This window comes from Schistocerca gregaria, chromosome 5 (assembly GCF_023897955.1).
Source record: "Schistocerca gregaria isolate iqSchGreg1 chromosome 5, iqSchGreg1.2, whole genome shotgun sequence".
Lineage (NCBI taxonomy): Eukaryota > Metazoa > Arthropoda > Insecta > Orthoptera > Acrididae > Schistocerca > Schistocerca gregaria.
This window is the reverse complement of record NC_064924.1, coordinates 119,316,507-119,339,317: the sequence shown is the minus strand read 5'-3', so window position 1 is coordinate 119,339,317 and position 22,811 is coordinate 119,316,507. Positions and strand designations below refer to the sequence as shown.

Sequence of the window (22,811 nt, the reverse complement as noted above, 5' to 3'; positions counted from 1 at the left end):
TTAATGGCAAGAAGATTCAATTAACAAAATCATTGTTTGCATATTGTACATATTACAAATGTGAAGCATGTAAGATTGACAATTAAACGTTCAAGAATTAATTTAATGTAGAGGAACCAACTACAGATTGCTGGTTTATTGGGTCAACACCGAAAAAAATCTTACAGTTGACATGTGCGCAATGATTCACAGGAACAATACTGATATCAAACGCAGGATTATCGATTAACTTCGTAAATATAACATTAATGAAATACGTCTTCATTTATGACCTTCTGTATTTAGAACCGTGATCAGTTGTTTTTGGCGCATGTTAGAACGAGCACTGCGTACAGTCCTCACATCTCTTCTATATGTAACTGTGAGGAATTTCACACAGTCTTGTTGTTTCATATGAGCGTAGCTGCCTGCGTCGTAACTGGAATGTCAAAGGGACACCCATTCACATCAGTCACTTCTCGGTAACGTTAACGTTTCTACGTCGTTCTAACAACAACCGAGATTTTATCCGTTAATTTAGAATAGTTCCTTTCTGCGTTGTCTGGGTGTAGTGCCATTTGTAACCTCAGTCAACGGTAATACATTCATTCATGCAACGCATTTCTACTTACGTTTTCCACCTAAGAGGGCTACTTCCTGGAAAAAAATCATCACCGAAACAGAAATAGTCCAGCAGAAGGATAGTTTACTACCGTGGGCTACATTGGTGTTTTAATGAAGCGAATGAGGATGGCACCTCATTAGTGACGTTTTCGGCCACCATCGGAATATAAGGCAAAGGAACGAGTGACCTCGCTCTGAGCAGAGTTGATCTTGAACGTCTAGTTAGCTAAACAGGAAGTAAAGAGGCCACTAAATTCGAACAGGATGGACGAAAATTGAACTGTATTGTATTTACGCAAGACGGAAATAAGGTAGGAATACTAATTACATTTTTTCACATGTAAATGGAACTCAATCACCACCAGTCCATCTTCTTTTGCGAACACGGCACATGATGCATTAAAGGAATATCGCTGTTGATAAAGTGCAGGTATGCTGCGCGAATGCAAGAAGATGTGGCAAGAAAGAAATTCTGAAAGAAAACTAGCGGGATATTGCAGTTCATCCAGAAAATGGTTACTTCCCGAAAACAAAAGATGTGGCCTCATGTCGTGAACAATGTAAATAAACCGGCAGTGTCAATCTGAAGCACGATCACAAAAAATATTGCACCTTGTGAATGAGATACTCGATACTTTAAAAGGGATGGAATGTCCCAGAAACATTTTTCTCTTCGTACGAAAAACGCTGCGGTTTGGAACACAGCCTCTCGTCTGGCGAGGCGATTGGCTAAGACGCGCTCACACGACTGGTACGTGAAGCAGGTGGTGGCGGCCGTTCAGAGGTAGGGCGTCTCCCTGTCGACGGTGACCATGAAGGCGGCCGCCTGCCGGTAGCGCAGGTGCAGCGCGACGAACATGGCGCCCAGCAGCATGCAGACGCAGCCGCACGTGACGTAGGCCGCCCCCAGGAACTGGTTGCCCGCGCCCACCGCCGTCGTCGACGTCACGATGAACACCTTGCTGCCCCTGAACGACGCCACCTGCGCACAGGCGGGGGAGGCGCTCGTGAGGGAGAGAGAGGCAGCTAGTCACGTCAGTACCTACCGGCGTTCCCGAGCGAGGTGCCGCAGTGGATAGCACACTGCCGGCACCCAAGCTCAGCGTGTTCGGTCAGAGGGTTAGCCGCCCTCTGTAATAACCAAACCACGGAATAATGTACAGAGAGACGTAAAAATTAACACACATTCTTGGAATGACATAGGGTTTTATTAGAACAAAAAAAAAAAAGACAAAGTTCACAAAATGACCGACAGATGACGCTGAACAGCAACTGCTAACGTGACGGGTGAGAGGTACGCCGATATGTTACAGAATCGCATCATCCCCAACCTGGCTGATAAACACCTGCTGCAACGTACGATGTTTATGCAGGATGGCGCTCCACTCCATATTGTTAGACGAGTGAAAGGTCTCTTGCGCGCGTCGTTTAGTGATGATCGTGTGCTGAGCCGCCACTTGCGTCATGTTTGGCCTCCCAGGTCCCCAGACCTCAGTCCATGCGACTATTGGCTTCGGGGTTGCCTGAAGTCGCAAGTGTATCGTGATCGACCGACATCTCTAGGAATGCTGAAAGAGAACATCCGACGCCAATGCCTCACCATAACTCCGGACATGCTTTACAGTGCTGTTCACAACATTATTCCTTTACTACAGCTATTGTTGAGGAATGATGGTGGATATATTGAGCATTTCCTGTATGGAACATCATCTTTACTTTGTCTTACTTTGTTATGCTAATTATTGCTATTCTGATCACATGAAGCGCCATCTGTCGGACATTGTTTCAACTTTTGTATGTTTTGGTTCTAATAAAACCCCACGTCATTCCAAGCATATGTGTCAATTTGTACTTCTCTATCTACATAATTCCGTGATTTATTCAGTTTTCAAATTTAAACTGACTTTTTGATCACCCAGTACTTTGACGTAAGGGAAACCTGGGGGAGTACTGCGCATTGAAGCAAATGTTGTTCCTTCGACACATTCTTTGTCCCGCATCGGCAAAGTTCCGGCGCACTTATCAACGGATTTCTCGTTGTTAGCTTGAGGGGTGGACGAATGCCCGTCATCTGTCGTCATCCCGTTACTACCCTACTCTCTCCACCTCCTTCCCTCCCCCCCCCCCCTCCCCGTTCCCCAGAACGGAGAATGTCTACCACAACCTGTAAACGTGGTGTGTTAATCATGTGGACGTGAGTGGAAGTTTCTAAATGCATGCGAATCGTGCAGGTGAGGTGGGAGTTGGGTACCAGCCTGTTATTCACGTTGTGGAATGTGGGAAACCTCCTAAAAACTATATCTAGGCTGGTCGGCTCACCGACCATCGTCCTTAATCCGGCGGGTGGGTTCATACGTAGACCAGCGTACCTTCTCCTCCCGGAATACAAACCGCTCAACCATAAGTACGTTTTGGTAGTTTTGCTACCCTACACAAATGACATAATAAATTGTAAGTTTACCAGTAGCACTGATGAGGAAAGGAACACAAATGAATGCGTAAGCTAGGAACCGGAGGCCGACTACTTCGCTTAGATTTTTTTGTTTGTTTTGTTGCTTGTTTTGCACACAGTTAGAGCACATCATTCGGTGATAGTCCATTCTGTATTTTATATCTTCACACATTATAAACTGCATTTTATAAGTAGTCAAATGTAAATGATCGCGTAACGTCCGCGCTTTGGTGTAACAAAAGCAATTACCTTTGATGCAGGTGCAGTTTACAAGCGCAGGCATTAAAATGTATAAAATATTTTTGTTATTTTGTGCTCAATACAACGTTCTTAATCGTGATCGATGGCAAGATTTTCCTACTATTATTGATAATTGTGAAAGTTGTATATGGATAACAGAAACATGTTTTATACGCTTTTTATTTTACCCTTTTGTTGAGGAAATGGAGCTTTTTAGCGCTATATGACAAATATATATTTTTTCCTTATTTTCACTAGACTGTCCCTCTGGTTCATGTTAAAAATCAACAATTTACGAATAAAACTTGAATTAAACACTGACAATTTTCATTTTGCCATCAATCATTATTTTTAAGTAATTGGCAGGAGGATAACTATTTAGAAAAAAAAAATTCCGAATTTTACTGGGTCCTGTATATATCCTCACAGTTTCTAGAAGTTTCACCGCCTCCGGATTGTAGTGGAATCTAGTAAGACACTGATAGTATACGCAAAGAAAGCAATCTTTATGAAGTAACGCCCGATAACTATGCACACACGTAACGTACAGGTAAGTGGTGAGTACAAACTTAACTGACCGAAGCTTCTAGGAAAACCACTGCATCCAATCTTATTTATGATACTCGACGGTAGCCTACTGTGGTCTTACAACTGTGGTAGTAAGTAACCTAAAACGAACTGTATGTGACCAGAATGAGATTTTCACTCTGCAGCGGAGTGTGCGCTGATATGAAACTTCCTGGCAGATTAAAACAGTTTTAATCTGCCAGGAAGTTTCATATCAGCGCACACTCCGCTGCAGAGTGAAAATCTCATTCTGGAAACATCCCCCAGGCTGTGGCTAAGCCATGTCTCCGCAATATCCTTTCTTTCAGAAGTGCTAGTTCTGCAAGTTTCGCAGAAGAGCTTTTGTAAAGTTTGGAAGGTAGGAGACGGATACTGGCAGAAGTAAAGCTGTGAGTACCGGGCGTGAGTCGTGCTTCGGTAGCTCAGTTGGTAGAGCACTTGCCCGCGAAAGGCAAAGGTCCCGAGTTCGAGTCTCGGTCGGGCACACAGTTTTAATCTGCCAGGAAGTTTCGAACTGTATGTGAGTTTGCTGTTCTTTCTCGGGTGCACTGACTTAGTTTGAACGCCAGAACGGAAAATGAACTTTAACATAGATATCAGAAAGAAGCCATTTCGCAATCTATTGGGTAATTAGACACAGTGGTTGGTGAACTGTGTTCTTCAGATTGGAAGATTATATTAAACATACGGGAGTTACAACAATTGTGTATTATCTGCCAGCTTCTGCATGGAAATTAGAATACTGAAATATACACTCCTGGAAATGGAAAAAGAACACATTGACACCGGTGTGTCAGACCCACCATACTTGCTCCGGACACTGCGAGAGGGCTGTACCAGCAATGATCACACGCACGGCACAGCGGACACATCAGGAACCGCGGTGTTGGCCGTCGAATGGCGCTAGCTGCGCAGCATTTGTGCACCGCCGCCGTCAGTGTCAGCCAGTTTGCCGTGGCATAAGGAGCTCCATCGCAGTCTTTAACACTGGTAGCATGCCGCGACAGCGTGGACGTGAACCGTATGTGCAGTTGACGGACTTTGAGCGAGGGCGTATAGTGGGCATGCGGGAGGCCGGGTGGACATACCGCCGAATTGCTCAACACGTGGGGCGTGAGGTCTCCACAGTACATCGATGTTGTCGCCAGTGGTCGGCGGAAGGTGGACGTGCCCGTCGACCTGGGACCGGACCGCAGCGACGCACGGATGCACGCCAAGACAGTAGGATCCTACGCAGTGCTGTAGGGGACCGCACCGCCACTTCCCAGCAAATTAGGGACACTGTTGCTCCTGGGGTATCGGCGAGGACCATTCGCAACCGTCTCCATAAAGCTGGGCTACGGTCCCGCACACCGTTAGGCCGTCTTCCGCTCACGCCCCAACATCGTGCAGCCCGCCTCCAGTGGTGTCGCGACAGGCGTGAATGGAGGGACGAATGGAGACGTGTCGTCTTCAGCGATGAGAGTCGCTTCTGCCTTGGTGCCAATGATGGTCGTATGCGTGTTTGGCGCCGTGCAGGTGAGCGCGACAATCAGGACTGCATACGACCGAGGCACACAGGGCCAACACCCGGTATCATGGTGTGGGGAGCGATCTCCTACACTGGCCGTACACCTCTGGTGATCGTCGAGGGGACACTGAATAGTGCATGGTACATCCAAACCGTCATCGAACCCATCGTTCTACCATTCCTAGACCGGCAAAGGAACTTGCTGTTCCAACAGGACAATGCACGTCCGCATGTATCCCGTGCCACCCAACGTGCTCTAGAAGGTGTAAGTCAACTACCTTGTCCAGGAAGATCTCCGGATCTGTCCCCCATTGAGCATGTTTGGGACTGGATGAAGCGTCGTCTCACGCGGTCTGCACGTCCAGCACGAACGCTGGTCGAACTGAGGCGCCAGGTGGAAATGGCATGGCAAGCCGTTCCACAGGACTACATCCAGAATCTCTACGATCGTCTCCATGGGAGAATAGCAGCCTGCATTGCTGCGAAAGGTGGATATACACTGTACTAGTGCCGACATTGTGCATGCTCTATTGCCTGTGTCTATGTGCCTGTGGTTCTGTCAGTGTGATCATGTGATGTATCTGACCCCAGGAATGTGTCAATAAAGTTTCTCCTTCCTGGGAGAATGAATTCACGGTGTTCTTATTTCAATTTCCCGGAGTGTATTTAAACAGTAGCATGGACTGCGTAAGCACTTTCATTTTCACATTTCAATGCGTTTAGAATGGTAATTCCTTGAAAAAACAAGTAATCACAAACATAGCCTTGGCGTATCTTCTCCAGTATATGTAGAGAAAATGCACGTAGAGCAGCGCACACACCTCAAACTCAGTACTTTGTCTCTGCATTTTTCTCCACAGATCCTTACAGTAATCAGAAAAGGACTGCAGCAGTCGGAAGTCGTCATGCGTATTGGAACGTAGGTTTTGGTTAACCACTGCGCACAGTTATCAAACTCTCCCCTGAAGGCTGTGCAATGAATTATCTTTATCATTTTACAGTTCGACAGATTTGAAGTAGAGGCAAGGAGAGTCGATAGACAACTACTACATAAAGGAGAAATGTATTATAAGAGTCAACACATATCATAGGAAAGCACTAATTAAGAAGCGAGTGACAGACGGTCGGTCGCGCGGGATTAGCCGAGCGTCATGGACTGTGCGGCTGGTCCCGGAGGAGGTTTGAGTCCTCCCTCGGGCTAGGGTGTGTGTGTTTGTCCTTCGGATAATTTAGGTTAAGTAGTGTGTAAGCTTAGGGACTGATGACCTTAGCAGTTAAGTCTCATAAAGATTTCACACACATTCTCATACACAGACGGTCGCAGACTATCCCCAATGCTCCTGAACCTGCCATTGAGCTAGTTGTGAAGGAAGCCGAAGACAAATTTCGCTAGGAAATTAAAATTCATGAGGAAGAAATAAAAGACAAAAATCTTTGACGTTTGCTGATGAAACGGCAGTTCAAACACAGACGTCAATGAACTTTGAAGAATAGTAGAATGGAATGCTAAGCTTCTTGAGAAGAGGTTATAAGGCGGACATTAATAAATGCAAAAGAAGGCCAATGGTGTCTAGTTGAATTTAAATAGACGATACTCAGAGCCTTGGATTAGGAAATGAGACACTGAAGGTAGGAGATAAGCTCTATTATTTCGGCAGCATAATAAACATCCTAGCTGTAGGATAAAGGGTGTAAAATGCTTTTAAGAAATATAGAAATTCGTTAACATCGAAACTGAATTTAAATATTTAAGAAGTGTTTTCTGGAGGTATTTGGAGATTCTGAGTGTAAGCTTGTACGGAAGCGAAATTTGGAGGTTGAAGTGGAAAGAGGACAGAAGCTTTTGAAATGTTGTACTACGATATAATGACGAACATTACATCGAATAATTAATGAGGAGGTACTAAAGCCAACTGCGAAACAAAAAACTTCCGACGCAATCCGAGGAAAAGGAGAAACCGCTAGACAGGACACAACCTGAGACATCAGGGAGCCGTCCGTTTAGTTATGAAGGGAAGAATGCGGGAGGAAAAAACTGTATACGTAGATCAAGGCTCGAACACAGTAAGCAGCTTCAAATGGATGTAGACTGCAGTAGCTACGTGGAGGTGAAGGGGCTCGCACGGGGTTGACTTAAAACCTAAACAACTAATTTAAATGTATCGTAGGCAATAGCATCTGGATTTCAGCTTGTGACAAGGTAACTGAAAGAGTCTTTTCTTTCTTTCTTTCCCTCAGGGTGTCACAAACTTGACGAAAAATGTGAAAACTAAAGTAGAATGCGGAGTGTGTAACCTGTTTGCTAGAGACTAAGTCCGGTACCGGACTAGACCTAAAGTTTGTACCACACCATCGATTAACGTGGTAGCTTCCCCTAAACAGGAAAGCAGCTCATCCATCTGTTTGAAACGCCAACGTGGATAAGGTGAGGGAGGCGTATGCAAAGAGTCCATCAAAATCTGAGGGTACGGCAGACACAGAGTTGGTAATTCCGCCTCTAGCTGTGCACGAGTTCCGCCGTTACAGGTTATACCTTTATGCTGACAATGTGCCACCATTACAGTCACTGAAGTGGCCAGACAAATCTGTCTGCCACTCGTTTGCCTTAGGCGTGCTAGCCAAGACTGGTGAAAGAAATTAGGTTGTAGTGAAGTTTTGTTTCTGTTACAACTTTACTTTTCATATGCACGGCAAACTGGAATCTGTTAACGACCGTGATTTGTGATGCGTAGTTCAGAGCAATTACATTATTTGTGGTACAGCAAATCATTGTAACACAACCAAGTAAACAACACTAGTGACTGAAGACTAGCTTAAAAATCAGCGAATATATAAAGAAATTGGTAAACTTTCCTTCAGGGAGTCCGCTTTTAACAGTGTTATATACTTGGGCTCGCTGCAATACCCTTCAATGCCACCTGCGACCTGACAATGAAGCAGCATGCGGCGCCACCTCATTGGTCCCCAAATGTCCATCAATTTCTCGATGAAAAGTTTATGTGTTTGTGGATTCGACAAGAGGGCCAGAATCTCTGGCCGCCGCCATCAACTCAAGACTTCCTGTGATTTGTAAATGGTCAAATGTACAGAACCAAGATTACGGACATATAAGACCGACATCGATACCTCTCCTCAGTGTAGCGCACAGTGAAGAATGGGCTGCCATTCCCCAAGAAACTTTCCAGCACCTGATTGAACGTATGCCTGCGAGAGTGGAAGCTGTCATCAGGGCTAAGGGTGGGCCATCACCACACTGAATTCCAGCACTCCAGATGGAGGGTGACACGAACTTGAAAGTAATTTTCAGCTTTGTGTCCGGATACATTTGATCACACAGTGTAGCTGTAAGGTGGTCCCATTAACATTCAGCCAGACAGATAATTGTAAATTGTAAAGTAATCGTGTAGAGATGGATGAGGGTCTCAACTAATGTGCATGTTGGTTTGGTTACTGTAGGGTAGGAACATTTTGTCTCACAGTGTTAGATTAAACCAATGATTATTTCGTTTTCATATTCCATAATAAACTTATTAAGTTCGCAGTCAGTATAATAATAATAATAATAACAATAATAATAATAATGAAGGCAATGATTCTCTTTTGTCAAATACACAGACTATTTTCTATGGTCAGTGGATGTTTGGTGTTTACTGGCGTGATGTGTGGCTTATGAGCAACTGCTCTACCATAAAATCCAAAATTTTCTCACCTCCCACCTAACTGTCACAGCATTTGCAGTGGGTCCTGATGCAGTTTGGAATTCCTGTGTGATGTTCTAGATATATGTCTGCCTCTTACACATGACGACCCTCTTTAACTATCTGCGGTCTCTGTCAGTCAACATACGAGGTCGGCCTGCACGCTTTTTTGCTCCACGTGTCACTTCACGTTACCGCTTCACTATCGCATCGGAAGCAGTGGACCTAGGGATGCTTAGGAGTGTGGAAATGTCGCGTACGGACTTACGACACAAGCGACACCCAGTAAACTGACCACCTTCGAAGTCTGTAAGCTCCGCGGTGCGCCCGATGCTGATCTCTCACGATGTAAAATGACCACTGAGGTCGCTGATATGGAGTACCTGGCAGTAGGTGGCAGCGCAATGCATCCTATCTGATATACGCATGTTTTTGAGGCTGTCCGGATAGTTTTGATCACATAGTGTATGTCTCTACCGTTCCAGTGTCTAACAGCACGTGACAAAAACGAACACACAACTCTTTCCGTGCGAGCTTTGATTTTTCTTATTTTATTATGATGGTCTTTTCACCTTATGAAGATGGGCGCCAGCAAAATATTATCCCATTCACAGGAGAAAGTTTTTGATTGGAATTTCATGATAAGATCGTGCTGTAAGAAAAACGCCTTTGTTTTAATGATTGGCACCTCATTTCGTATATCAGTCCGTAGCACACACTTCTTTGAACTTCCTCGACGTCCTCCATCGATCCTCAATAAGTGTAGTGTAAACAGTCTCTTTAACAAACCTGTTGAATTTTCAGTGATCTGTCAATTCTGACAATAAATCGCGGTCTTTGGTTTGCTTTCCTCACAACATTATCTATGTGATCGTTCTAATTTAAGTTACTCGTAACTGCAGTCCCTAAATGTTTAGCTGAATTTACAGCCTTTAAGCTTGTGTGGTTTATCGTGCAACCGAAATTTAGCGGATTCCTTTTAGTACTCATGTGGATGACTTCACAGTTTTCCTTATTTTAAATCGACTGCCTATTTTCGCACCATACAGATATGTTGTATAAATCGTTTTGCAATTGCTTTTGATCATCTGATGACCCTACAATAAAGAACCAATGCACAAAACACTGTTAACCGCAGTTAGATTCATGTGTCACTGTGTCTCATTTAATGTAATACACCAATGTACTCTTTTAAATTTTTCTGTATGGTTTGTGCAAAAAGAGAGGAAAACGGCTGCACAATAACTAGCTATGCTTACACATTGCAAGTTCCTGTATATTTGTGATTTAATGCGAAATAAGATAGTATTGCACTTATATTTTAAGCTTTAAATGCTGCGCTTTCACTTTATGATTTACTAGCTGAATGGTTGAAAACGGTTTGAGTAATTTGTCATTAATAGCGCTATCCACAGAGATATCTGGTCTAATGATGCAAATAACTGACTTGTCACTATAACTTGGTGTTAACATTCGTTGTTAGGAGCAATTGTTTTTTCAAGTGAATCTGCATGCAACTGAAAATTTATATAGCTCTAAGCGTTCTGTCAGTTCTTCCAATAAATCGCGGTCTTTGGTTTGCACTATGTATGTAATCGTTCTAATTTAAGTTATTCGTGATTGTAGTCCCTGAATGTTTAACTGATTTTACAGCCTTTAGGTTTGTATCTTTTTTTTTTCATCAGTCTTCTGACTGGTTTGATTTTCATCTCACAAGGGGAGGCCGCCAATTGTGAAATTCAGATTCGATTCATACTGCGCATAATAAAAGCTCATGGCCAGAGGTGTAATGTGGCAAAGCACCAAGATGCACTTCTCAGCCGTTGTCGAGAATATCGATAGTTAAAAGAAACCGTTGCGGTGAAATACTCTCTACTCTCAATAATCTTCTACAGCGTCGTGACGCAGCGGTAAGGGCTCGGGTTCGTAATCCAAAGGTCTCCGAATCGAATCTCGCGCCATGCAACTTTTTTATTATTTGTTTTTTGTAATTCAAATGTACACACACACACACACACACACACACACACACACATATATATATATATATATATATATATATATATATATATATATATATATATATATATATATATATATTCTTGAAATAAATCCAATCAAATTCATCGTCCACCACCAATTGCCTTCTCCGATTATTGCTGATATGATACGATACGCGTAGTATGCATCAAACCTGACGAACGATAGAACAATTTTTCACAATGTCAATCAGACGTGTTTCCCAACAGATAATTTAAAAAACAAATGTTCTTGTAAAAAGGCGTTGTTTATCAGATGTGCTCGATGTCGTGCTGTTTTATATAACCGGGCATACTCAGATTGAACGAGTTGCAGTTTCTACAGAACATTAAGGTCATATAACGTATTATACAGTATTGATGTTAAAGAACCAAATAGAGATTATAACAGTAGTGCAATGATAATTATAACAATCAAAAATACTTATAACAATCAAGAGAAATAATGATAATAATAATAATAATAGCAATGACTATGTATATGAAAGTAAACGTACTTTTCTTTTGTGAATGTCAGTCCTATTGTTAGTTGGGAATTTTCTCGTTATGTTCTTGCAGCTTGTGAGTTATTCTCATCAAACAGAGACATAAGACGATAGAATGGCGTGAAAGAGATATATAATAGGTAGATAGGTTAGAGGAAGAGAAATAGAATGGTAAAATTCGAAGCTGTGATAGAGAGGAGAAAGAGAGAGATGGGAGGGGCACAACAATGGTGGCTATACCGTCCCTAATATGTAAGTTTTGAGTTCCCTCTTGAATGTTGAGTAGTTCTGGATAAGACGCAGATCACAGGGGAGCGCGTTCCATAGTCGTATGGCTGAGATGGAGACTGACACGGAGAAAGATTTTGTGTTATGTAAAGGTACAGCCAAGATGACAGACGTTTCCGATCTGGTATTGCGATTGTGGAATGATGATAGGTGTTTAATGTGAGAAGATAAGTATTGGGGGCACCAGTGGCTAAGAAATCGATGAAGTAAGCACATCGTGTGGAGATCGCGTACCTTATGTGGGCGTATCCAACCTAGCTCCGAATATGAAGGACTCATATGATCATACAACCGAATATTGCACACGTATCTAACGCAAGCATTCATCACTAGCTCGAGGCATCTAGAATTTTCACTATTTGTGCCGTGTTGAACTACATCGCAATAGTAAAGATTAGGCAAGACTAGCGTTTCGACTAATTTTTGTTTAACATGGGTTGGAAATATTTTTCTAAATTTTTGAATTGCATGTACGGAGAAGAGCGAATTCCGGCAAGCTGTGACTGTTTGTTCTTCCCAGTTTTGGTGTTCATCCAAGATTATTCCAAGGTCTTTTACTGTTTTTGGTATATATATATATATGTGTGTGTGTACAGTTGAATTAGAAAAAAATAAATAATAAAAAAGTTGTATGGCGCCAGATTCGATCCGGCGACCTTTGGATTACGAACCCGAGCACTTACCGCTTTTTTATTTATTTATTACATGACAAACAATCTATCCATTTTTTTCCAAAGCCAAACTCAAATTTCTTTTTCCTTTAAGAACAAATTACGAGGAATAAATAAGGAAAAGCTTTTTTTCCAAAGCCAAACTCAAATTTCTTTTTCCTTTAAGAACAAATTATGAGGAACAAATAAGGAAAAGATTTTTTTTTTTACGTAAAGTCGTCGTGCGACTTGTAGTTAAAGTCCAGTTCTTTCAGGAGCTCCTGAAGTGTATCAGCCTACAGCATACCAGCTCGTCCAAACGTGTCTTCTCACGGCGTAGGCATGGGTTCTGGGTAGCAGATCTATTCAGTTCGGCTGGGTTTATACAGTTTTCAGCTTCTCAGGGCTTGGACGTTCCAGCTACTAGGTGGGTCATCGAAAGTGCTCCGTATGAAATTGGAAAAATATTGTTTATAGCGTGGGTTGCGTATCAGGACGCAGTGTCGTTCGTTGAGGTAAGTCCAATATCCTAGCGTAGACTTGTCGCCAGAAGTAAAAAGGTAGCGGATCGTGTGGCCACAGATCCAATTCACCGAGTGAGTTTTGGCGGAGAGGTAGACAGTCTTATCGGGGTACAAAAGCATTGGGACGTCGATCTGAGTGGGTGTCTGGCGAGTAAGAAACGCCAAAATTCGCCGCGCAAGTGTCCAGACGTCGAACGCTGTGCCACAGTGGAACCGGTGGATATTCGTGTCATCCACTCCACAGTGGGTGCAGAGGGATGAATCGGCGAGATGGATGCGGTGCAGACGATCTCGGTTAACTTGTTTGCCATTCACGGTGATGTACCACGCTGACTGCACGTCTGATTCAAGAAAAAGCGCATGGATCGCCTTCCATATGTGTCGCCACACGTACTGTGGATACTTACGTTCGATGGAGTTGGTCGGGTGGCACTGTTGTAACAATTCGGAGACTGTTTTCGTGAGGTACAAACGTAGAAGTGGTAAGGACCGGTAGATATAACTGAACTCCAGGAAAAATCGTTGGATGTAATAAAAAAGGGTTGGAATGGTCGATACCAGTACTGGGGCGGACAAGGAGGTCGGTGCAAAGTTGTGAAGCAGGAGGCTAGAAAGGCTCAGCGGGCAACGGTGCCAAAGTTTTAGTTGGGAGCTGACGTTTAGTGCCTTGACACGAGTCGGCACGTGGATGAGTCCCACCCCGCCACGATCTCGTGGCAGTGCAAGGGATTCATACTGCACCTTGAATAACATCCCCGAGCTGACGAAGGAGCCGAGAGCCATCAACAGTCGTCTCGCCAGGAGATTTGGGACTGGTAGTACTTGTGCCACGTGTGGTATACGGGAAGCATGATACATGTCCACGTATTGCGCGCGTTGGATAACGTCGAGAGCTCGTAGCCGGTGATCTGCGAAATTTGCTCTGATTGTCTGTAGCAAGCGTCTACCACTGATAGTCGCTGAGCGGCGCCGGTCTGCTGTGAAATCAAGTCCAAGATACCGTATGGTGGTGGCGACACTAAGGGGGGCAGCGCATCTCTCCGGCAAGCCCTCACCAATGAGCAGGACCTTGGATTTTGACACGTTGAGGCAGCTCCCCGGCGCTTCGCCGTAAGTCGCTACCCATGTCAGTGCTTCATCTTCACTGCTCAGATAGAGTACTATGTCGTCTGCGTAAGCTGTACAACAAAAACGGTGGCCGTGCACAGCCATACCTTCCAAACGTTGGCGCATGCCCTGGAGCAGGGGTGCCAAGGCGAGAGCGTACAAAATCGTGGAAAGAGGGCAGCCTTGTCGTACAGACCGTGCGATGACCAGGGGCGGGGTGAGGCGACCGTTGTACATGATTTTAGAGGTTGCACTACTCAACAGGCGCATAACCACTGTGACAATACCGCCAGGAAAACCCATATGCTGAAGAACTGTCCGTAAATAGAAGTGGTCAACACGGTCGAAAGCCTGGCAAAAGTCCAGTGAAGCCAAGGCGCCAGGGAGACGTTGATGATGCGCCAATGCTACCATGTCTCTGTAACGGCAAATGGCCGTACGGATGTTGTTATCGTCTCCTAGGGAAGTCTGGTCGCAGGATGTGACGTAACGTGCGACCTTCTTGAGTCGCGATGTCAGTAGCCGTGTGAATATTTTCATGTCGCTGTTGAGCAAAGTAATTGGTCGATAGTCCTGAACCCTCGATAACCCGCGCGGTTTATGTACAGGGATAATAATGCTTCTAGAAAGGCGCTCGGGACCACTGTCATCGGTGACATCAGCTCTTGTGCGACAGCAGTCCACGTGGAAGCCAACAAATAGTGAAAACTTTTATAAAATTCGATGGGTATACCGTCAGGTCCAGGAGATATGTTATCGGAACCCGCCTTAATAGCATCTACCACTTTATCAGTGGTTACGTCGTCTTGGAGGTCATGCACTGCATCCTCCGGAAGAGAGTTCGTAGTAAGCTGAGCGACCTCTGTGATCAGTGCTGCAGAATGCGGTACGGCTGCGTATAGCCCGGCAAAATGAGCATGGAGAGCACGACCGATGCTTTGTTGGGTGTCGTGCCGGCGCCCTTCCACGTCAGTGAGGACTTGGATCAGAGCTCGTCGTCGTCGTTGTCGTTCCTGAAGGAGGTGGTACATCAACGGACGTTCTTGAGGGATGCGATTAGAAGCTCGAGAACGGACTACTGTGCCTTACAAGTTACATCGCATGATCAAGGACATCTGTGCCTTCGTCCGATGGACCATCGACTGCCGGGCTGGCGAGAAAGGCATCGTCGTACAGTCACGTAGAATGGTGTAGTAGAAGTGCAGGGTAATAGTTTGCCATGCCTTTAATTCCTTTCCATAACTCATCAGTCTTCCTGAGGGTCGGCTTTGCACAGGAGAGCCACCATGATAAGGTGGAGTCATAGGCTTCTCGACGATGGCGGCAGCGTTCCCACGCTGCTTCGACCATACGGCGACAGTCTGACGAGGTCAGGTGAGCGACATTGAGTTTCCACAGACCACGACTATGCCACACTTGCTGTCGGGCGAGGGTGACGTCACAGATGTACGCATCATGGTCTGAAAAGGCCAAGGGCCAGACTTCCGCATGACGTGTGCCATCAGCATGGGAGCGGGTAACGTAGATGTGATCTATGTGGCTTGACGAGTGAGAGGTGTAGAATGTATACCCCGGTTGAATTCTGTGGAGCTTCTTCCACGTGTCAACAAGTCGTAGATGGTCGATGACCACTGAGAGAGATGCACAAGGGCAATGTCGCGGGAGTTGGTGCGCAGGCTCTTGTGTCGAGTTAAAATCCCCACCGAGTACCAAATCGTCCTGCGGACCGGTGAAGAGGGGTGTGACGCTTTCGGCAAAAAAAATTTGTCGGTCATGACGGCGGCCAGTGCCGGACGGAGCGTAGATAGTAATAATACGCACGCCGAACAGTGTGAGGGCCATATCTCGCGCAGTGGGGAGGTAGAAGACGTCCTCTGCAGGGAGTCCGTCGCGTAGCAGGATGGCGACGCCACTATCGGTGTCGGATGCGGGGGAAACATGGGCGTTGTATCCGGTGGGAACTAGGAAGTCAGCCACAAACACCTCCTGTAAGAGTGCTATATCCACTTCCGCTGAGTAAATAGTGTCTCTGAACATGGCCAGTTTATGGGGGGCACGAATGGTGGCAAGATTCATCGTGGTGATACGATATTGCAGTGTACGGCCATCCTCAGTATTTGAAGAACGTGCGATAGAAGTAGCCGGCAGGTGGAGACCCACCGGTGGTCCCGCAGTGGTGATAATTACTGGCGGGGGGCCAGCCCCAGAGTCGCCGGGGTGGACTCCTATGCAGACACGCTGGCAGTCTGTTCCACTTCTTCTTCAACGTCAACGGCCCAGGAAGCTGACGACGTGGAACGGGTGTTGTGGATTCCGCAACATGAGTGGCAGGGGGACCGCCGCCATCATTCGTTGACAACGGCGAGGACACGTCCTTGGCTGGGAGAGTAGGCGTCACAGGAGGGGCGCCTGTTGCTGCCACATCGCGTGACTGGCCACAATGTGGGAGATCACCGTCAGACATCGGGTCGACATCTCGCGGGGCCGTCTGAGAAAGGGCGTCAACGGAAGGCGTTCTTCGTCGTTTCCTGTGTTTGCGAGGCGACCGCTGTTTTCTGATGTGGCCTTCTGAATCAGAATGTGGTCGCCCGTCGTCTGAAGCCGAACCCTTCTGGACAAAGGCAGACGTCGGCACGATACCGAGGTCGACGTCCATGGTTCCAACAGGAACATCGGTTTCGGTCTGCAACCCGGACGGTCCCGAAGCGAGCACTGGAGGCGACGCCGTGCTGGTGTCGTCGGCGCGTTGTGCTGCGGCGGGTGGCGTTGACGATGCTGCTGGCGCAATCGAGATTGGTACGACGGGGTCCTGTGCAACCTTGGCGTAGGTGATGGGTAAGGACGTGACCGTCGAAATCTGGGTTTCTTCACGTAACGGCGTCTGTATTAAACGGCGGTGTAAACATTCGGAACGTACATGTCCCTCCTGGGCACATCCTGCGCACGTTCGTGGCTGTCCATCGTACATGACGATGGCCCTCACACTGCCAATCAGCAGGTACGATGGGACATGTTTCGTCAGCTCAAGTTTTATTTGCCGGACGCCATTTAATACGGGCTAGGTCGTAAATGTTTGCCACTTCTCCGCGACGTGACCCAAGACGGTGCCATATGGTTGGAAAGCGGCAATGACCACATCCTGAGGCACCTCCAACGGGAGCTCAAACACCCGCAATGTCCGGAGACCGAATCCACCATGGGCGACTGTCACAGCACCAATATGTCCATCAGAGTGTTTAATTTCAGTCCGGTGGCATGACGGTGAATTATCTCATTGCAAATTTCCTCCGTCGACATCTTGATGTAGACAATACTTCCAGTGATGGAGAAATGTATGCCGATTACGTCCTGGGGGTTCAAACGTAGATCCTCACGTATGAACTGTTCGACGTCGAAAGCTCTGGGTCGTGGATGGTCGGCCTGAAACGTTACTTTGATCGTTGCACGGCGATACGAGTGCGCCATGGTGTACGTTAGTACTGGACTCGATTGACACAAACACCGCGACGCGGAAGTAAACACCGCCGAGAGCGGAGCGACGGAGGGCGCGCGGAGCAGCTCCGCACGCTAGCACGGCTGCGAGCCGACTGAGCTGGGCCACGACGCTGCAGAAAACTATTAACTGTAGACGGTATTTCACCACAAAGGTTTCTTTTAACTGTCGATTTTCTCGACAACGGCTTAGAAGTGCATCTTGGTGCTTTGCCACATTACACCTCTGGCCATGAGCTTTTATTATGCGCAGTATGAATCGAATCTGAATCTCACAATTGGCGGAATCCCCTTGTCAGAGTAGCATCTGTAACCCATGTCGATAATTATTTGTTGGAGGGATTACAATCTGTTTTCTTCTACAGCTTTTACCCTCTACAGCTCCATCTAGTATCATCGAAGGTATTTCCTGATATCAACATTGTTCAACTGTGCTGTAACTTCTTCTGGTCATTGTTTTCCGTATATTCCTTTCCGCTCCGATTCTCTGTAGAATCCCCTCATTCTTTATCCTACCAGTCCACCTAATCTTCAGCATTCTTCTATAGCACCACAACTCAAATGCTTCGATGATCTTCTTTACAGGTTTTCCCAAAGTCAGTATTTCACTACCATACAATGATGTGTTCCAAAGTATATGACAGATATTTCTTCCTCAAATTAAGATCTATAATTGATACTAGTAGACTTCTCTTGGCCAGGAATGACCCTTTTGCCAGCGCTCGTCACCTTTTCTTATTTCAGCTACTTCTCATTACCTTCGTCTTTCTTCGATTTACTCTCAGTCCATATTCTGCACTCATTAGACTGTTCATTCTATTCAGAAGAGCCTGGAATTCTTCTTTGCTTTCACTGAAGCTAGCAATGTCATCAGCGAAACTTATCACTGATATCCTTCCACCTTGGATTTTAATTCAGTCATTGCTTGTTCGATGTATAGATTGAACAGCAGTGACGAAAGACTACGTCCCTGTCTTACCCTCTTTTTAATCCGCTCATTTCATACTTGGTCATCTACTCTTATTTTTCCCACTTGGCTCTTGACACGTACTGTATATTACACGCCTTTCCATACATCTTAACCATATGTTTCTCAGAAGATCGAACATTTTGCACCATTTGATACTGTCAAGGCTTTTACAAGCTCTATGTTTCCTATGAATGTGTCTTGATTTTTCTGCAGCCTTGCTTCCATTTTCAACCGCAACTTCAGAGTTGGCTCTCTGGTGCCTTTACCTTTCCTAAAGCCAAACTGAGCGTCTTCTACCACAACCTCGATTTTCTTTTCCACTCTTCTGTGTATTATTCCTGTCAGGAACTTAGATGAATGGGCTGTTAAGCTGATTGTGCGATAATTCTCGCGCTTGTCGGCTCTTGTAATCTTCGGAATTGTGCGGATGGCGGTTTTCGGAAAGTCAGATGGTATATGCGAGATTCACACATTATGCAAATGAATGTGAGTAGTCGGTCTTTTGCCACTTCCTACAATGATTTTAGAAATTCCGATGGAGTGTTATCAATCGTTTCTGCGCTTTTCGGTCTTAAGCTTTCCAAAAGTCTTTTAAATTGATTCCAATATTAGATCGCCTATTTCTTCTATATCGACCCCTGTGTCTTCGTCTATTACGTCATCAGACAAAATTTCCCCTCATAGAGGCCATCAATGTACTCTATCCATCTATCCGCTCTCTCCTCTGCATTTAGCAGTGCAATTCTCATTGCACTCTTAACGTTTCCAGTCTTGTTTTTAACTTGACCGAAGGTTGGTTTAAATTATCTATTTGTACAGTCAGTCCTTTCGACGATCATTTCTTTTCCGAATTCTTCACATATTTCATGGAGCCAATTCGCTTTTCTATTTATTTCATTTCTGAGTGACTTGTAGTTCTATATTTCCCTCAACAATGTTTGTACTTCCTTCCTTGATTGATCGACTGATGCAATTCTTCTATTCCCGTGGGTTCTTCGCAGTTACATTCTTTGTACCTATGTTTTTCTTTCCAGGTTCTGTGTCTGCTAGTTTTAGAGACGTCCAGTACTCCTCAACTGAACTTCCTAATGAGCTATTCCTTATCGCAGTATCTACTACAGAACTTCAAGTGATACTCTTCATTCCTTAGTACCTCCGAATCCTACTTCTTTGGGCATTGATTCTTCCTGAATGCTCTCTTAAACTACAGCCTACTCTTCATCACTACTAAATTGTGATCTTAATCTATATCTGCTCCTTGGTGCGCCTTACAATGTAGTGTCTGATTTCGGAATCTTTGCCTGACCACGCTGAAATGTAACTCAAATCATCCTGTATCTCCCAGACTTTTCCCAGTACACAACCTTCTCTTGCGATTCTCGAACAGTGTGTTCGCTACTACTATCAGAAATTTATTGTAGAACTCAAGTAACGTTTCTCCTCTCTGATCGCTGGTACCAAGCCCACATTACCCCGTAATCCTTTCTTCTACAATATTTCCCTACAACCGCATTACAATCTCCCATGACTACTAGACTGTCATATTCCTTTTCGTACTGAATACCCGTTGAAAATCCTCACTTTCTGCGTCTTGCGACATCGACATGTACATTCCTTTTTACTATAGTTGTTGAACACTTACAGCATAAACTCCTGTTGCACTATGAATAAAATAACGCAGATAAAATTTCAATGAATGAAGGGATTACAAATAAAACGAAGTTTAAGAAAATGTATCTACAAGTAGAACTACAGAGACGCTCTGACAATCATACTTAAGTGCCTGGCACAGGTTTCATTGAACCACCGTCACAATAATTCTCTATTACTCCAATATCGACCAACGCACGTAAAATAAACGAACACCTTTATCCTTCCGTGATTTCCGTTATTTTGATATTAGGATAATTTCTCCATACGTAGGTCGGCTCCAACAAAATGTTTTCGTATTCGGTCGAGAAAGTCAGTAACTGAAATTTCGTGGGAGGATTCCGCCCCAACGAGAAATGTCTTTGTTTTGATGTTGTCCACCCGAAATCCTGTATCATTTCCGTGACACTCTCTCCCCTGTTTCTGGATAGTACAAAACGTGTTGCCCTTCTTTGAACATTCTTGATGTCCTCCGTTAATTCTATATGGTAATGATCACACAACGCGCAGCAGTACTCTGAAAGAGGGCTGACATTCGTAGCGTAAGCAGTCTCATTAGTAGATCTGTTGCATCTTGTAAGTGTTCTGCCATAAAACGCAGCCTTTGGTTCGCCTTCGGCGCAACATTTTCTATGTGTTCTGTCCCATTTAAGTTGTCCGTAATTGTAATTCCTAGATATTTAGTTGAATTTGTGGTAATGAAATTTGACTGATTCATCGTGTAACCGAAATTTAACAGATTACTTTCAGCACTCACGTGGATGACGTCACACCTTTCGTCATTTAGGCTCAGTTGCCAATTTCCGCATCATACAGATATCTTTTCTAAAGCATTTTGCTATTTATTTTGCTCTCCTGACGACTTTACTTTCCGTCAATTACTACGAATTGTGACCTCTCCGACAGGAAATCACTAATCGAGTCACATAACTGGGACGATATTCCATACGCACGCAATTTGATTGCAAGCCGCTTGTGAAGTACAGTGTCAAAAGCCTTCCGAAAATCTAGAAACATGGGATCAATTTTAAATCCCTTGGCTAGTCCCGGCGGAGGTTCTAATCCTCCATCAGGCATGGGTGTGTGTGTTTGTCCTTAGGATAATTCAGGTTAAGTAGTGTCTAAGCTTAGGGAATGATGACCTTAGCAGTTAAGTCCGATAAGATTTCACGCATTCTTAAATCCCTTGTCAAAAGACTCAGTATTTCGTATGAGTAAAGAATTAGTTGTGTTTCACAAGAACGATGTTTTCTAAATCGTTGTTGAGTGTGTGTCAGTAGACCGTAGTCTTCGAGGTCATTCATACTGTTCGAATATATGTTCCCAAATCCTGTTGCATATTGACGTTAATGACATGGGCCTGCAATTTAGGGAATTTCTCCTATTGTCTTTCTTAAATATTGGTGCGACCTGCGCAACTTTCCAGTCTTTGGGTACGGATCTTTCGCCGCGTGAGCGGTTGTATACGATTGTTGAGTATGGAGCTACTACATCAGCACACACTCAAAGGAATCTAATTGGTATACAGTCTTGGCCTGAAAACTTGCTTTTATCAAGTGATTTAAGCTGCTTCACTGCTCCGAGGATACCTACTTCTAAGTTGGCAGTCATTCTTGATTCGAATTCTGGAATATTTACTTCGTCTTCTTTGGTGAAGGAATTCGGAAGGCTGTGTTTAGTAACTCCGCTTCAGCAACAGCGTCATCAATAGTATTTCCATTTCTATCAGGCAGTGACATGAATGAAAATATAGGATGATAAAACGGAAGATATGGAGTCGAAGTTAATATATAAAAGTAACTAAAATCACATGCTGAAAGATTCCAGAGAAAAACAGAATGATTGAAAAAAAAGAGCAAATGAAATAATGAATATTTTGATTAAAATGACGTGACAAAGGATAATAAATGAAAAGGATTTCATTTAAACCAGTTAACTGAATAAAATTAATGATCAAAGTCATTTCAATAAAAATTTAAAAATATAAAAAAATAGTAGCTCCTGATCAGATTCGGTCGCATAACCATATACATATACGGATGTACCTGTACCACTACGTCACAGTGCCTCACTGTGAAGAATTGTCATTTCTCCCAAAATTTTACTGAAATGTTTTTCATCGTTTACTCGTAAATGAGGGTACATCACGGTGAATGGCTGCAGACTGTGATACCTAGAACTCTAACGTACATCATCGCACAGATGGTTTCAAAAAGTTGTGCTGCTTCTTGTGACCTCTCCTCGCAAGACATATATGACAATTTCGTACACTAACAGCGTCACACATCAAGCAAGTTAACCGTTTGTAGGGTGAACAAAAGAATCACCTTTGCTGCTTGGGTTTCTAAATTAAGACGCCATGTTTCGTACACCCATTCAGCCTACATCCCCGGTAATTTGTTTGCAGTTCGTTGTAAAAGGCTTAGGACACTTCGTCATTCCCATGTCTGTAGAGTAATTCAGAAAGACGACTGCCGTACAACTACGCCGCCAAAAATACCTTGGTGCACTCGTCCCTACACAAAATTCGAACACT

At 44.5% G+C, this 22,811-nt stretch overlaps 1 protein-coding gene across 1 annotated transcript in view; it reads right to left on the bottom strand.

Annotated features, from left to right (window-relative positions):
• Positions 1-1,381: 1,381 nt before the first annotated feature.
• Positions 1,382-22,811, bottom strand: part of LOC126273253 (cell cycle control protein 50A-like) — a 222,229-nt gene continuing 200,799 nt past the window's right edge. Inside the window, exon 7 of the mRNA XM_049976798.1 lies at positions 1,382-1,585. Within this exon, the coding sequence (XP_049832755.1) occupies positions 1,382-1,585 (204 nt within the window). The remainder of the gene's footprint in view (positions 1,586-22,811) is intronic.